General features: G+C 38.2%; 1 protein-coding gene across 7 annotated transcripts in view; it reads left to right on the top strand.

Moving 5' to 3' along the window:
• LOC113571658 (cadherin-22) overlaps window positions 1-14,879 on the top strand; it is a 127,530-nt gene that overhangs the window by 63,523 nt on the left and 49,128 nt on the right. For all 7 annotated transcript variants that reach the window (XM_027000729.2, XM_035524607.1, XM_035524610.1 and 4 more), the window contains exon 4: window positions 8,470-8,764. In XM_027000729.2, coding sequence (XP_026856530.2) covers window positions 8,470-8,764 — 295 coding nt within the window. The remainder of the gene's footprint in view (window positions 1-8,469; window positions 8,765-14,879) is intronic.

Genomic DNA, 14,879 nt, shown 5'->3' on the forward strand with positions numbered 1-14,879 from the left:
TGACTATCTATAAGTGAACACTGGTGGAGTCTTGTCATGGTTTGGACATTGTGGATGCCAGCAGCCACTGAACAGGATGAGACCTCTACGTGACCCTTAATTTGAAGTTATGTGCTTAGACAAGGCCTCAGTCAAACCAGTTATCACAAACTGATGCCTGTACAAATCACACCCAGAGGCAAGGAAAAGGCCGCTTGAAGGAAAGCTAATTTATAACTGCCTGCCTGGCTCTACATGTCACACATCTACTATTGACAAATCATGTTACTCACAGGTTAAACATTTTTTGTGTCTCACTGTTTTGCATTGTTTATGATGAAGAAAAATAGCAACCACAATGATTATTAATTAGATCAAAAGTAATTAAGTAAAAGGATCAATCATAAAATAGAAAAAAGGAATACAAATAAATAATTCTTTAAAAAAATCTAAATATATTGATAAAATATTTTGATAATGTACTATTAGTATATAAAGCTGCTTCACCTGTACTTCATGCTTGGAATGTTAATTAACCCAGAGTTTGACCATCAGTTTTTTGAGGTTTTAGGTAATCCTGTAACAATGCATTACTATGGTGTAGGTGTGAAAAAATCAAAAGAAATTTCTTAGTATCTTGGAATGTGAAGAAGGGTCTAACTTGTAATGCATAACCAAAATGTAAAAAAGCTATTTTTGTGGTGTTATTTAATTACATTTTTAATTTAATATTGATATCAAATTATATATTATTTGCTTAGCCAAGCTATTCAAACCTGCTTATAACCTGCATTGTTAATGAGAATTAGTTTTTCATTCCCTTGCTTATTAAAACATTTATCCACAAATGGTCAGTTGTTATTTAGGACTAGAAATCGATATTGTACCAGATGTGAGTTCCCATGGCTGTTGTCCTATGACTTGTATGTAATTAGTTTTGACCGGTCAGTGGTGGCAAACTCTGTTCTTGGTCAAGGGTTTTGGAAGAGAGTTGTAGTGGAGCTGACAGTGTTGTCTAATTACAATATCTAACCAACTGTAATGTGTAACTAATTGCTAATGTGATATTAAAATGTATGCTAATAAAATCCTGTGTTACCTTAAACTTACATGAAAATAAACTCCTCAGAATATACATGCTTAAGTATTCACTAACTAGAGTGATGGACCATCTATATTTAAATATATTGCTGTACACATTTAGGTTAGTTAGTTACTTTATAGTCATGTGTTTCTGACACAGGTGCCCAGAAACAATGAAAAGCAAACTTGCATCTCTTCCTGTACATGGCAGTACAACATATAAAACATAAGTCCCCAATAATAGAAAATTCAACCATGTATTAAAAAAGCAGAATACATAACCAACATGCACAAAAACAACCAGGAGTAATGTCTATTTACTGTTTAACATTCTGATAACCTGGGGATAAAAGTCTTTCAACCTTGGGGTTCTCGCATAGATATAATGGTACATCTTTTCGGATGACAATGGTGGAAACAATCTAAAAGTAGGATAAGAGGTTTCCCTCAAGATGTTTTGTGCTCTGTTCAGATAGTGAATTGTGTAGAGGCCATCTAAATGTGGAAGTTGGGAAGCAGTCACTATTTCAGCTATAACAATAAAGGTTAAACCATAAACTAGGCTGGCCAAATGGTAAACCCCTGAGAAGGCATGCTGCTTTAGTATTAAGGAACATTACATATATTCTCATATTTTACGCTGGATTATACAATAGAACGTGCTCTTCCCAACATATTTATTATTTGTAATGTGTTAAGTTTTATCAATTTTACATGCATTAAACCTTCACTTGCTTCTATTTCCATTGCTGGTTGTAAGTAAGCAAGGTAGCGATAAGCAAATACATTAACAAAACCATTATATGGAATATTTTCCTTTTTAATATTTTTTTTGTGTGTAAAATATTAATTTGTCTGTTTTTATTTGGGAATGTAATATCTAAAATTGGTTTGACATTGTTTCAATTTGAAAAGTCTATGCTGTTTTAGCAGTAGAGGCCTGATCTCAGCAATCTTGAGAGCATCTGGACATATGCCCTTGAAGAACATTTTCTAATGCTCTAAACATTAACAATAATGTTTTTTGAAGAAGTCTTTAAAATGTTTCCACTTATGGGGCTGAGGAAAGTGTCTTATTTGGCCATTATTAGATAATACATCTACACTAGAGAATATTAGATATTAGATAATACTATTACTAATATTAGACAAGATATTAGACAATACTATTACTAATACAAATACTAATACAATACTACAAAACTATTAGATAATTAAGCTACATTTATATGTAACGCGTGGTGTCCCAAGTGCCGCAGGGCTAGGGGTAGGACTCCAGCGACTGGGCCGTACATTTATTGACATATAAACATAAAACGATAATGGCACTCAAGAATTACACACAATAAACACGAACATTAAACGGTTAACAAGAAACATGGACTGTAAACACGAATACGTTTAACAAGGACAAAAGGGACATTACATCAAGACGTTACAACGTTACATACACAATGACCAACAATCTTGCACACTACGACGAGGGTTCAAATATACAAACAAAACAAGGTGCAGGTGTGGCCACCAACAACGATCCTCCCACTTCACGTGGTGGGCCAACCCACGTGACTCACGGGAGACGAGCGTTCCGTGACATCATATCAAATATTCATTCAAAAGAGAGTAGGTTAAATACATTGAGCACATTAAATAAATTGGATTAGCCTACGAATTCATTCACACATTCATTGCAATATGTAGGATGCAATATTTGTGCTATATCAGTGACCCGTGGTACACATCTCACTGGTAACAAGCCTCTCTCAGAAGGCATCCCAGTTATTCACTGTTTCATTGTTGATACACCAGTCCCTCAACTAAACAGTTTAGTGCATAAAGTTTTCTAAAGGCTTTTTACTCCCTGTACTGTAACTGGGCAGTGTAATGTACCTTTACATTTCTCAACCTCCTGAAGATCTCCCATATCATCCACACTGCTGTGCTCCTTCTACTGGCTCCCTGTAGTGGCTTGTGAGAGATTTAAAACACTGACACTCACCTACAAATCTGGACCAACTCCCATCTAAGAGCTCTGAAGCACCATCCCCTAACACACAAAGAAGACATGTATTAAAACTCTTCTCTGGCCTGGCACCGAGCTGGTGGAATGAACTGTCCTTACAGTTGAGTCACTGGCTGTCTTCAAACAAAGACTGAAGACTCACCTCTCCACTAAGCACTTAAATACACACTTAAAAAACCTTTTACTGTCTTCTTTTCCACTCTAGCCAGGGGTTTAGCCTGATAGTATTCTTAGCACTGACATAACTATTGTTACATGAACATATGTATTTGACAGAAACTACTCTGTATTTCTATAAGTCGCTCAGGACAAGGGCATCTATAAATATAAATGTAATGTGAAAATTCTGGTTGTAGAATTTTCTCTTTAAGCTGTCCAGCAGTGTGGTAAGGTGTTCCTTTAATAAATAAAGGTGTTCCTTTAATAAATCACTCTGATGGTTAAATATGTCATTCACCTTTCCATGTGTCATGACATTGCAAATGTCCAGCAAAATGTTTACTTGGCACTCTACTCATGGAAAACAAAACATTTTTCTTTTTCAACTGAGACAACTTCAAATGTCTCACAATGGGGTCTCTGATGACTGCGTCTTGCATATGCTGCTGCTGGCATTGAGCTGTGGTTGTGATAGCAGAGGAAACCTCTATCTTTTTTTCTAGTGCTGGCATTCCCAGTGTTCATCAACTCGGGAGGTGAAATTATTCTCTGCTTTAACCGTGCAAGTGCCATCAGGTTTACTAAGTTCTTAGACTGCATAAGACTCACCCTGACGCTAGGTGCTCCATGTTACTTTGTGAAATATGTTTCCTGTGATCACAGCTGAGTCCAAGGAGTCTGCACCAGCAAAGAGATTTGTAAGGAGATTTGGAAGGCTGTTTCCTCTCCCAATTTAATATATGTTGGAGTAAAATATTGTTTCTGAAGAAATGAGGAGGTTAATTGTGGAAAAAGGAATGATGCAGCATATGTTTTGTTTCTCATTTACTTGTGTAGAAAGTAAAAGGATTCAGGTGTTTCTGTAGACCTCACTTCTGGTACACACTGAAAGTGCAATTCTCATTCTTCAAACTTGAGATTCCTTCTCTAGCCATTGGATTTTTTTTCCATTACTTCTAAAATATTGATGCTCCCAAAAATTGTATATTTTCAGACTGTTCATTTTATTTGACTTGGGGAAGATTCAGAATGGAGAGAGAGGAAGGAAAAGAAATGCAGTAGATACGCTTGCATTCAGTTTTACGACAAATACTTAATGAAAAACCCCACGGGGGTGATAGAATCCTGTATTTAATTAAGGATTTATAAAATATTAAACATGGGGGAGAGTGAGAGGGGATTTTAGCTCTCTGTCCATTGCTATTTGGAAACTGGGAGCTGTAGTACAGGGTGAATGATAATTGGCTGAGAGAAAGGGGGGGTTGGGGGGTGGGAGGATGGCCGTTGGTGCTTTAGGGTGTTAGATCAAGGAAAATGGCTCTCAGTGACATTAGGAAAACGTCCTGGCAGATTTATGTGGGCTTTTGAAGTTCACTCTTAAATTCCCTTGTTCAGTTTTACCTTTAGCAGAGAGTAAGAGGAAACTGAAGGGATAATTTGAAGTCCTTTTTTGGCTCTCTCCCATTTCTGCAGCAAGTTTGTAATCGAAGGTCTAGAAAAGAACTTCAGAGTAAAGACAGAGACCTGGGCCAGTTTTCCCAGTGTTATTGTAGTGTTCAGATCATTTTCACTGTTAACTACAGCAAGCAGCTGGACTTTGGAGGTGATATTGTGATATCTAGAGTAGTAGGCTAAAGTGTCACACACACATATAACCTCTGTTGTCATGTAACAGTTATTAAAAAGTCTTTCAGTCTAATTTTGCATGTTATTACACAATACTGTGAAATATTTCATAGCTGGGAGAACCCATTTAAATTCCCCATTCTAATCCATAGGACAGTAGGGTTGTGTCCACAACTGCATACTTCAAAGCCTACTGCATGCAACAGATGTACTATGTTATAAGTATGCACTGTTACTGTTACTGTTACTGCATGAGCAAACATCTTAGGTTCATAGTACACACAGTACTGAATCAATATGATGCATATGAGGTGTAACTTTTGTGAAGTTAAATGAAGTTCTGAATGGCATACTGTTTGACGTAATGTTTTGACATACTGCGTTAGTATGGTAGTATGAAGTTTTAGTCTAAAGGTGAGGATGAGGGGCTCCTGGGGACTATCAGCAAGTCTGTCAACTAGGCACACTGGTGACACAGACACACACACACACACACACGCCTATGCATATAATAAATAATTTCTCCATTGATGGCCGATTGTGAAATAAATCTTGTTAGACTTAGGAATGGTTTAAAATTCATCAACTAAGTCATGATTTCCACACTCTACACCAATGTATTCCAAACTAAGGTTTTTATATATATATATATATATATATATATATATATATATATATATATATATATATATATAGAAGGACAGTGTGCTTAAAATGGCCACATAGACACAAGCATACCATTCATACTCTATAGGTAGACTCCAATTAAAGAGTTTAATAAAACCGAACATAAGTGTGCATTAACCACATCCAAAGAAAGCGAACGTAACATCAGTGACTGACAATCCATCATGCAAACACAGACTTATAAAGTGAAAACCTAACGACATAACAATACACACTTGACGCGGCAAATAAGGCTCAACATGCGTCACCTGTGTGGCACACAATCAAAACACAACACGTGCAACAGAAAGCACAACATAAAAAAAAGGCCACGTGGACACCATCGCTGCCTGACAGAAGCTGCTGGCAGGGAGGCCCCGTCACATAAACGTTACAGTACACACCTGTTGATTTTTTTTAAAGCACTTAAACACGCACTTAAAGAAAAAATATGGTCTTTTTTCCCAATTTAGCCAAGGCTTTAGCCTGTTAATATTCTTAATACTGACTTATCTATTGTCACATGGGGATATATATTTGATAGAGACTACAAAGCACTTTTGTAAATTGTTCTGGACAAGGGCATCTGGCAAATGTTGCAAATATAAATGTAAATGAAGAGATTGAACTGATTTATTCATATAGTACAAATCACCGTAATGAAGAACAAGCAAAACTTACACACATTTTTTACATGTCAAGTCCGTTGTATTGGGCTGACAGGGCCTAGGGTTAGTGTTAGGATTTGACCTAACCCTAGCACATACATACTAATTTAAACATTTAATTATTAAAAGTACATCAATTTACAGCAATATTAAATGGATCTTTTAAAATACAAAGGGAGTGAAGATAGTATGAGTTCTTAACATTATTTAAATTAAAGGATAAAGGCATTAGAACTATACCCCTCAGTTTTAGTGAAATAGAAATAACAATTTAGTTGAGCTTGCCAGATATGGTCAGACCCTTACATTTCCACATTCACAAACAACCACTCAGCCAGAACAAAATCAAAACAATGTTCAGTTGTTACAGTAAAGGATTTGGGGAAAGGAGTTCTGAAAGGAGTTAATTATCCACACCCACAACCACACAGCGCTGCAAGCGCTAGGCAGCTGACTGAAAATGCTGTAAAGCAAAGTCTGACAAAAAAAAAAATCACCTTTACCATGAAATAAAAATTTCAGAACACATGGGTTTTGTGCAGAAGTACTGAAGCCCAGAGGGTACATAGAGGGGTAAAAAATCGATGGGTGAAAAGAAAAAAGATGTACTTTTGTGAGAGCTGACAAAAGTTTTTGCGAGATCTTGCAAACTTGTCATTAATACAGCAGAGATTCTGTATAACATGTATGCCACACCTGTGCTGTGTAATGTGTTTACCATAGCTGTCATATTAAGCAATAGAACAAGAGGGAGTGTGTTATCATGAATAACATTATGTCTTAAACAAAATAAAGAAAAGAAGGCCAAAATGTAGTGTTAAATATATTTTACTATTCAATTTCTCCCCTCAAATCATAGTTCCACACAAATAAATTGTTGCAATGCAACAGAAAAAATGGCCTGCCCAATACAATACAAAAGGCATATGGTTTATATTGGATTATCGGTAAGTAACAGTTTTAAATGAAATATAATGAAAATAATCAAAGATGAAAATAAAAAGACAAGAAAAAGACAAAAAAAACCAAATTTATCAAGATTTAAGACATGGAATGCATTTGGGTTGTTATGTTATTTATATATGTTAATTATGTACACTGTGCATATGTGCTCACACAGATGGCAGATTTGGGAAACTGTTGTTTAACAGTGTTGTTTAATGTAGTATTCACATTATACTGTGCTGTATAATGTGTGTACAACATTATTTTAGGCTAATCGCAAAATACATATCTATGAATCATAATTTCACGCCGATCTCAAAATAAATATCTATGACTCTCTTCCACAGGTGTGTGCACTGTTGTGGTTTCCATGTTGCCAAACCTAGAAGTACAACTGACCTAAATGAAAACCTTTGTGAGATCTTGCCAAAGTATATATTTTTTTAACCATCAATCCCCCCCCCCCTCCATGTCCATATCAGGGCAGCAGGAAAAAATGAGAGAAGAGAAAAAATTGAGGGAAAATTTTTGACTATAGTATTTATAAATGTATAAATTTACAAATGTATATTTATATATTTACAAATAGAGACACATAGATCCAGTAGGCTGAGTTCAGTTCAGACAAAGGTCCTTCATCACCTGTGTAAGCAAACTACACACATCCACAGCTAATGAGGGACCTCTGGAATATCCTATTTGTTTTTAATCCTTTTGTACTACACCACAAATGTTATTACTTACACCTATATACATAGTGTCAATTGAAATTTGGATACATCATCAGATTGAATGTATTTTTTTGTTATTATCTGGCATTGTTATTAGGCATTGTTATTATCTTTACACTTAAATGTATTACTTAGCCAAATATAATTGCAGCATGTTGGTCTCTATATATGAATTCATTTCTAAGACAAAAATCTTAATATATTTTTTAAATGCCCTCTCAACAAGTAATTTCATTAAGAGCTTTAGTCCCTTAGCCAACAGGTGCTCAGCATATGTTGCAACCTCTTCAAGAAAAGAGTCCCAGGTGTCTTCCTCATGATGTTAGCTAAAGGAATGCCAAGAATGTGCAATGCTGTCATGGAGGCAAAGAGTGGCTGCTTTGAAAAATTTGAACTCATTTTGACCTATTTAACATTTCATTGATTAATATCTCATATTTTTGATACGTTCAATAAAGAAAAGAGTAAAGAACGAGTAGGTCTGTCCAAACTTTTAATTGGTATTGTATTAATACCGTACAGCTGACTTAAAGCTCTAAAGTGTTATTGGTTCGACCAGCTTCCGGTAATCTTTGCACTTTAATGGCAGATCCACTCAGACTCAGATGAGGGGGATGGCTCCATCAAGTACACCATTTCAGGAGAAGGGGCGGGAACTATCTTCATCATCGATGAGGTCACGGGGGACATTCACGCCACAGAGCGGCTGGACCGGGAGGAGAAAGCCTTCTACACCTTACGAGCTCAGGCTCGAGATCGTCAGACCGACGCCCCACTCGAACCTGAGTCAGAATTTGTCATCAAGGTCCAGGACATCAATGACAGTGAGCCCAAGTTCCTGGAGGGCCCGTATATTGGAAGTGTGGCTGAGCTCTCTCCAATTGGTAAGACCTTTTTTTATTCTCTAGACTAAAATAAGAGAACGTCTTATTCTATGATTCATGATTACTGCTGTTTCACGGAGTTTGAATGTGTCGAGTTGACTGAATTCTCATTACATTTATGCTTGTGTGTGTGAGAGAGTTCATATACTTGTTCATGGGGGGCTGCTTTTCAATTCCTTCTGAACAAACTTATTTGTTGTAGAAGAAACTAGGGGGTGAGTTTTAGTTAATGCAATAGCTCTAGTCCTTTATGGCAACTTCTTGATTGGAATTAATTAATGCTTCCTCAGCATGGTGGTGAATAAGCCAGGGGCAGCACATATTGAAACGGGGGAGAAGAGTAGAGAGGAGAAGAGAGTAGTTAATGTTCATGTCATCTCCTTTTCTCCTCCCCGTTGTTTCTCCAACTCTCTCATTTACCGAGTGTGCAGTTCATGTTTTATACATTGAACTCAGTGCCGAGCTTAATGAGATAACATCACTGCTTAGTCAGGCATTTGCTGTTTCACTCTTCTGTCGAGCAATTGCTAATACCGTCAAAGTTACCATCGCTGTGATAAGGTCACTCTTACTCTGTCAAGGCAAGATAGACTGACAAGTGAGAGCCGAGTCAGATATAGACAAGCATTGTTCTTTTATGGTACCACTACACTCCAAGATGAACAGACACATTTCAGAGCTGCCTACTGAATGAAGGGTCATTCCCTGCAAATTGCTTGAATTTTAACACACAAAAGTGCAGGCAGTGAAATTATACCCAATAAACCAATTGACCTACTACCAAATTAAAATGACACAATGTACATCATTTATAAACCATTAAATCAATTTTAATCATTTTATAATTTATGGTCTTTTATTCTATAACCCTGAATCAGTCATATATTATATATTATATTAATATATTATATATCATATATTAAGTTATATATTTTCTAATTTGTAAAATAAAATTGGGGAAAATGGTGGTTAACAGTTATGGAATATGTAGTTCTAGATGACTGGTTTACTGAAGTGATTTTGAGGTTCATTGAAGTGTAATTTGAGGAAAATAGGTTCACTTACAAGCTTATATATTATATCTACTAGTTTACTATAATATAACTGGCTCTTCGTCTTTGAACTGAATTACATTTGGTCTTTGTGTCATCTCTTAAAGTTCCTTTGTTTCAGTACTTTAGTCTTGATTAGATGGTTCATACTCCAAACTAGTCTTCAATAGATGATGAGCCCCTTACTAGTCTTCATGATTAAGCGTTTGAAAGTCTTGAGTCTGATGTACACTGGTAACACCCAAACTTGGCACCCAAACTTTCTATTTGATACTAATATTCCACTATGTGCATCATAGTGGCAAACCATTGGCCACATAAACCGAAGGCTCATATAAAGGACCCATTTCTACTGTCATTTTACAGCTACAAAGACTTCCACTGACCATCACACTGGTGATCACAACTAATCAGGCTAATTGTCACCTGACAGACAGAGTTAATTTAACATTGTGTCCCTAACAGGGCCACTCCTGTAACGAACCCCCGCAGATGTGGAAAACGAGCGATATGTGGAAATAAGAGATTTAATCACAGCTAGCGGCCAAGCATTGTCGCTGCTGGGTTTTATTACTGCGAATGCTCGGCAGTAATAATAAAACCATAATCGTGGACAAGCCTCCAGCATATTCATTTTCCCTCGTCACCCTCGCCTTGCTCCCTCTCCCTCTCGTCACTCTCAGCTGCCGGATCTGGCCTTTAGACGGAGAACCGAGGTCCAAGTCCAATTTGTTTGCACATGATTCGCGCCGCTTTGTTAGTCCATGTTGAACGATGCGGTAAGCAAGTGCGCAGCTGGGACGTACAGACAAGGGGCACGCGCCCAGCTGCAGGAAATGGCTTCTCTGCCTGGTAATGGAATTAGCATGAAATGACTTGCGATAGGTGTGAATTTCATTTGTCTTTTGGAGAGAAGTAAATTTGTGCATTGCAGTCTACATGAGGCCATGGGCTATTCCAGCTCCTCTTCTGCTTTGTTTTTTGACTCATATTTGAAAACAAATTTCAGTGTAATTGAGAGGTTTTAGCATATGAAAAGAGATGGATATTTTTGCAGTTAAATTCATTTTTCACTTATGCATAGTCAGGGATATTAAGTTATGCCGGTTTTTCTCTTAATGTTTAATGAGTGAAGGTCTATTGGGATAACCAGGTAACTCCTTTCAAATCCAGGTCAATAATTAGATTTAAATGTGTGGTTTTTAGTCATTTATCGCATTATAATCAGGTATGTTTTACTGTTTCATTTTGATCTAATTATGTAAAAAAATTCCATTCCATTATTGCCCTTATTAGGGTTTCTTACTTTCTACCTCTGATTTGAGAAGCTTTGCACAATTTAAAAATCTGGGACCAAGTAGATGAATATAATATGCAGACATGCTAAGTGGTGCTCTCTCCAGCCTTGCCCAGCATGCAGTGAAGAAGGCAGAAAGATTGAAATAAATAGCAAAAAAAAGAGGCTTAAAAAACATAGTTGTCAGTATGTTGAATTACCCCTTTATAAGATCTCATTATACGGTCTAACATTCAAGCCCACAGGTGCTCTTTGTCGTCTTTCCGAGCCTGGACATTGCAGCTTGCATTTTAATGATGAGCCGAACAATGCCATGCTCTGAAACATTCGTTCTGAAAGCTGAAAGGTGCCGGTTCGCATCGGGGACCATGGGTTTTAGCTGGCCAGCTCTGTCACCTGAGTGCACTCTGCTTAGAAATGCAACTCTGAATTTGATGCATTACAGCTCATTCAGAAGTGTTGAGGTCAGTGTCATGTTATAAGGGCTTACTTTTCACTCTTATGTTCTCTGTCTACTCCACTACCTGCACCTTTGAGTATGACTACATTAATGCTATCGATGTGAGGATGTTAAAAGCTAATGTTTTCCTGATTCATGGGGAGGGGGGGGGGGCATTTGCAGTGGATTTGGTCTCTCTCAGTGCTGACATCATTCGCATGGGAAAAGCACCACAGCACAAATGATGTTATTTTACGTGTGTGGGAGCGGAAAGGCATAAGTAAGGGTGAGCGACTGAAACATGGATGCAGAAAGCGCTGACACAGGGCCAGTGGAGCGCATTTTGTTTAGTGCACTGTGCATGACAAAGTGGGCTTGCTGACTGAAATTACGATGTGCAGCTTCTGTTCATGTGTGTTTGTGTGGACTTGTTTACGCATTGGTGTGCATTAACAATTTATAACGTGTAGCTTCTGTTTGTATACATCCATGCACGCGTGCGAGTGTGTTGGAGGGCATAAACATGTATGTGTTTTATTAGCCTGTGCTCTAGCACTAACTGGTTTTATGTTGCTTTGGTAAGGGGGTTTACAAGGGGAGATTAAGCTGATGAAGCAGCCTGCTAAACCATCTTGTTGCTGCATGACTTTGGATACTGTTCTACATTGTCTTTTTTGCAAAATGACCAAAATATAAACTCACAATTGTTTTTTCCAGCAGAAGAGCAAAAGATTGGCTTATTTTGCCAGTTTCACTTGTTTATTTAAGCCCAAACTTGTGAATAATTAAAAAAAGATGTGTCTCCTTCTTTTTTAATGCTGTGAGAACCAGAGTAATATTTCAAATATTTAGGTTACAGCTTGCTGACCTTACTTTTAGATTTGAAAATCTTGCATTACATGCAAAAATAATATGATGGTTGTTTCCTTAGTCTGGTTTTTACAGTGCAACAAGTTTTTTTTTTTTTTTCTGCTTATATGATCCAATTTGAGGGCAGATGACATCAGAGGACTGTATTTCAAAATCAGAAAAAACTGACTGTGCTGTCAAGGCCATGCCATGCATATATTTAACATAGAAGAATATTAAAATAGGTTTGAAATTCAAGATTGCCTGTGTCAGTCTTAACACCTTTACATTGCCTAACAGCAGGTGCTGTCAGCTTCGCAATCATTCAGGTTATGCAACTTTACTTACACTCTTGGCCAAATGCATATGTGTTTGTGTGTGCATCTGCATGTGTGTGTCCTTTTCTGCCTGCCTATCAGCAGTTCTATAGTGATTATTTTTGTCTCTGTGTCAGCATCTGGGTTGTTTGTGTCACTTTCTGTGTTTCTGTCTATATGTGTCTGAATGCATTCGTGTCTGTGTACATATGCGTGTACGTGTGTGTGTGTGTGTGTGTGTCTGTGTGTGTGTATGTGTATTTCTGCTTGCATATGCATAGTGTCAACTTGTCGGCCTGGACAAGGGTGGCCCAAACTGACAGGGGCAATGGTGGAGGATGATGATGTTGTGAGCATGTGATTGATATGCTGCCATGCAGTTGACTACAAGCCGGAAGACTGGGTCATGTGGGCTGGGTCATGTGGGCTGGGTCATGTGGGCTGGGTCACACGGGCTGGGTCACACAGGCTGGATTTCTCCAGTTTAACTGCCAGTCCTCTGCTGTCAGAGCTACCTGACATTTTATCCCTCCTGTTTAAAGCTTTTGAGGAAAACTCCTCAAACCATGTCAGCAAACCAAAGGATATTTGCAGTATAACAGGGATCAGCGAGAAGCATTAATCAGTGACTATCTCCAGTACCAGCAGGTACTGAGCCATGATCATATGGTGGCTTAAATGATGTTGCTTTTTGATGTCTGTGAGAAGAACCTAAATGAATGTGGGTATAATTGTGTTCATTTTCCAGCATGTCAGAGTGTGTAAAATGGTATTAGCCTCTCAGATGAACTTTTATTTCTGCGTAATCGTAACACATTACATTTATTAGTCATTGAATGTACACTGGTGGGAGTTATTAGTGCCTGTTGTTAGAAACCTGTGTTGCTGGTCGGAAAACCATTATGGCTTAATTCTTGCAGGAGTTCATTCAGAATTTCAGTTGCCAGGCCAGTGACTTTAATGATGGGGCAGTTGGTTTTTTTTTTACATTTTCTCTTCTTTCTTCATCTCTCATTGCTTCATCCCTCCTTTTATGTGGCCCAGTGAAGAATGATTCATGGTAGAAGTGGTAGTGAAATAACTTTTCATGTGAAAATACCCCAGCTTTTATGGGAGCACTAAATGATCCATAATGCACCGAGATATGGGAGGAAAGCGCTCAGACCGGGTGATTAGGACAGGCCTAAGGAGAGGAGAGACAGAGCATGAGAGACGACCAGAGAGCCTCATTGCCTCTGCTTGTAGTGTCACTGTAGTAGACAGCAACACAAATCTCCTTTATGATGCTAGCTCTTAAATAGCTGTCAGTCTGGTATCTCGCACTAGGCAACCTCCTGTGGCCTCCCCTGCATGCTGTAATTGAACCGTCTCCCTCCTCTCAGAGTCGTCAGCTGCAGCTGGAAACAGATTTTGTTGACACCATTAAATACATCTGTGCATAAATCTCGTGGGCACTATGGAGCTAAGAAATCATTATAGCTTCTGAGATTCTATCCTTCCATAGAGCCTTGACCGTTAATTTAATTTAGAGATTTCACATCTACTTATATCTCAGCCTATGCATTTTTCATAGCATCTTTACGGTGCAGGCACCCAGATGCTGCCAGGCTGGTGGTTTGTGCAAATGACTGCAGTTTTTTAGGGTATTTCCAGGAAGGCACATTATCTGTGAGTTTAGCTCTGGTTGACATTTTAGCTGAGTGGAATGGTGTTTCTCATGTCAGAGAAGATTAGATGTGCATTTGAGAACTGATCTCATATTTGCTAACCCAGGATCACTGGACTCTAGATCATCTGCTTATCTATACCTCAAAAACCTGCCCAAGAGTGGCAACAGCAGTTTCATTAAACTGGCCTTCAATTTTACAGGCAAGAGAGAAGTTTAAGCCACTTGCATCCCTGGGCTGACTTTTGTGCTCATGAATCCCACTGCATATTTGAAGACCATGTCAATTCTTGCTAATCTCAGACAACTCTTGCAGCAATCCTGATCTGACATGCTCCCCGTATTGTAAGGAGGCAGTGTTAACGGGAGGCAGAGGGGACCTCTGGCTGCAGAGGGTGTGTCCACAGAGCTGTGCTGCGATGCTGCAGCTGGCTGCCTCAGGCTATCCTGTTCTCTGGGTTCCTGTCCTGGGAGGAGTGCAGGCCTGTTGCTTAC

This window comes from Electrophorus electricus, chromosome 3 (assembly GCF_013358815.1).
Source record: "Electrophorus electricus isolate fEleEle1 chromosome 3, fEleEle1.pri, whole genome shotgun sequence".
In the NCBI taxonomy this organism is placed as follows: domain Eukaryota; kingdom Metazoa; phylum Chordata; class Actinopteri; order Gymnotiformes; family Gymnotidae; genus Electrophorus; species Electrophorus electricus.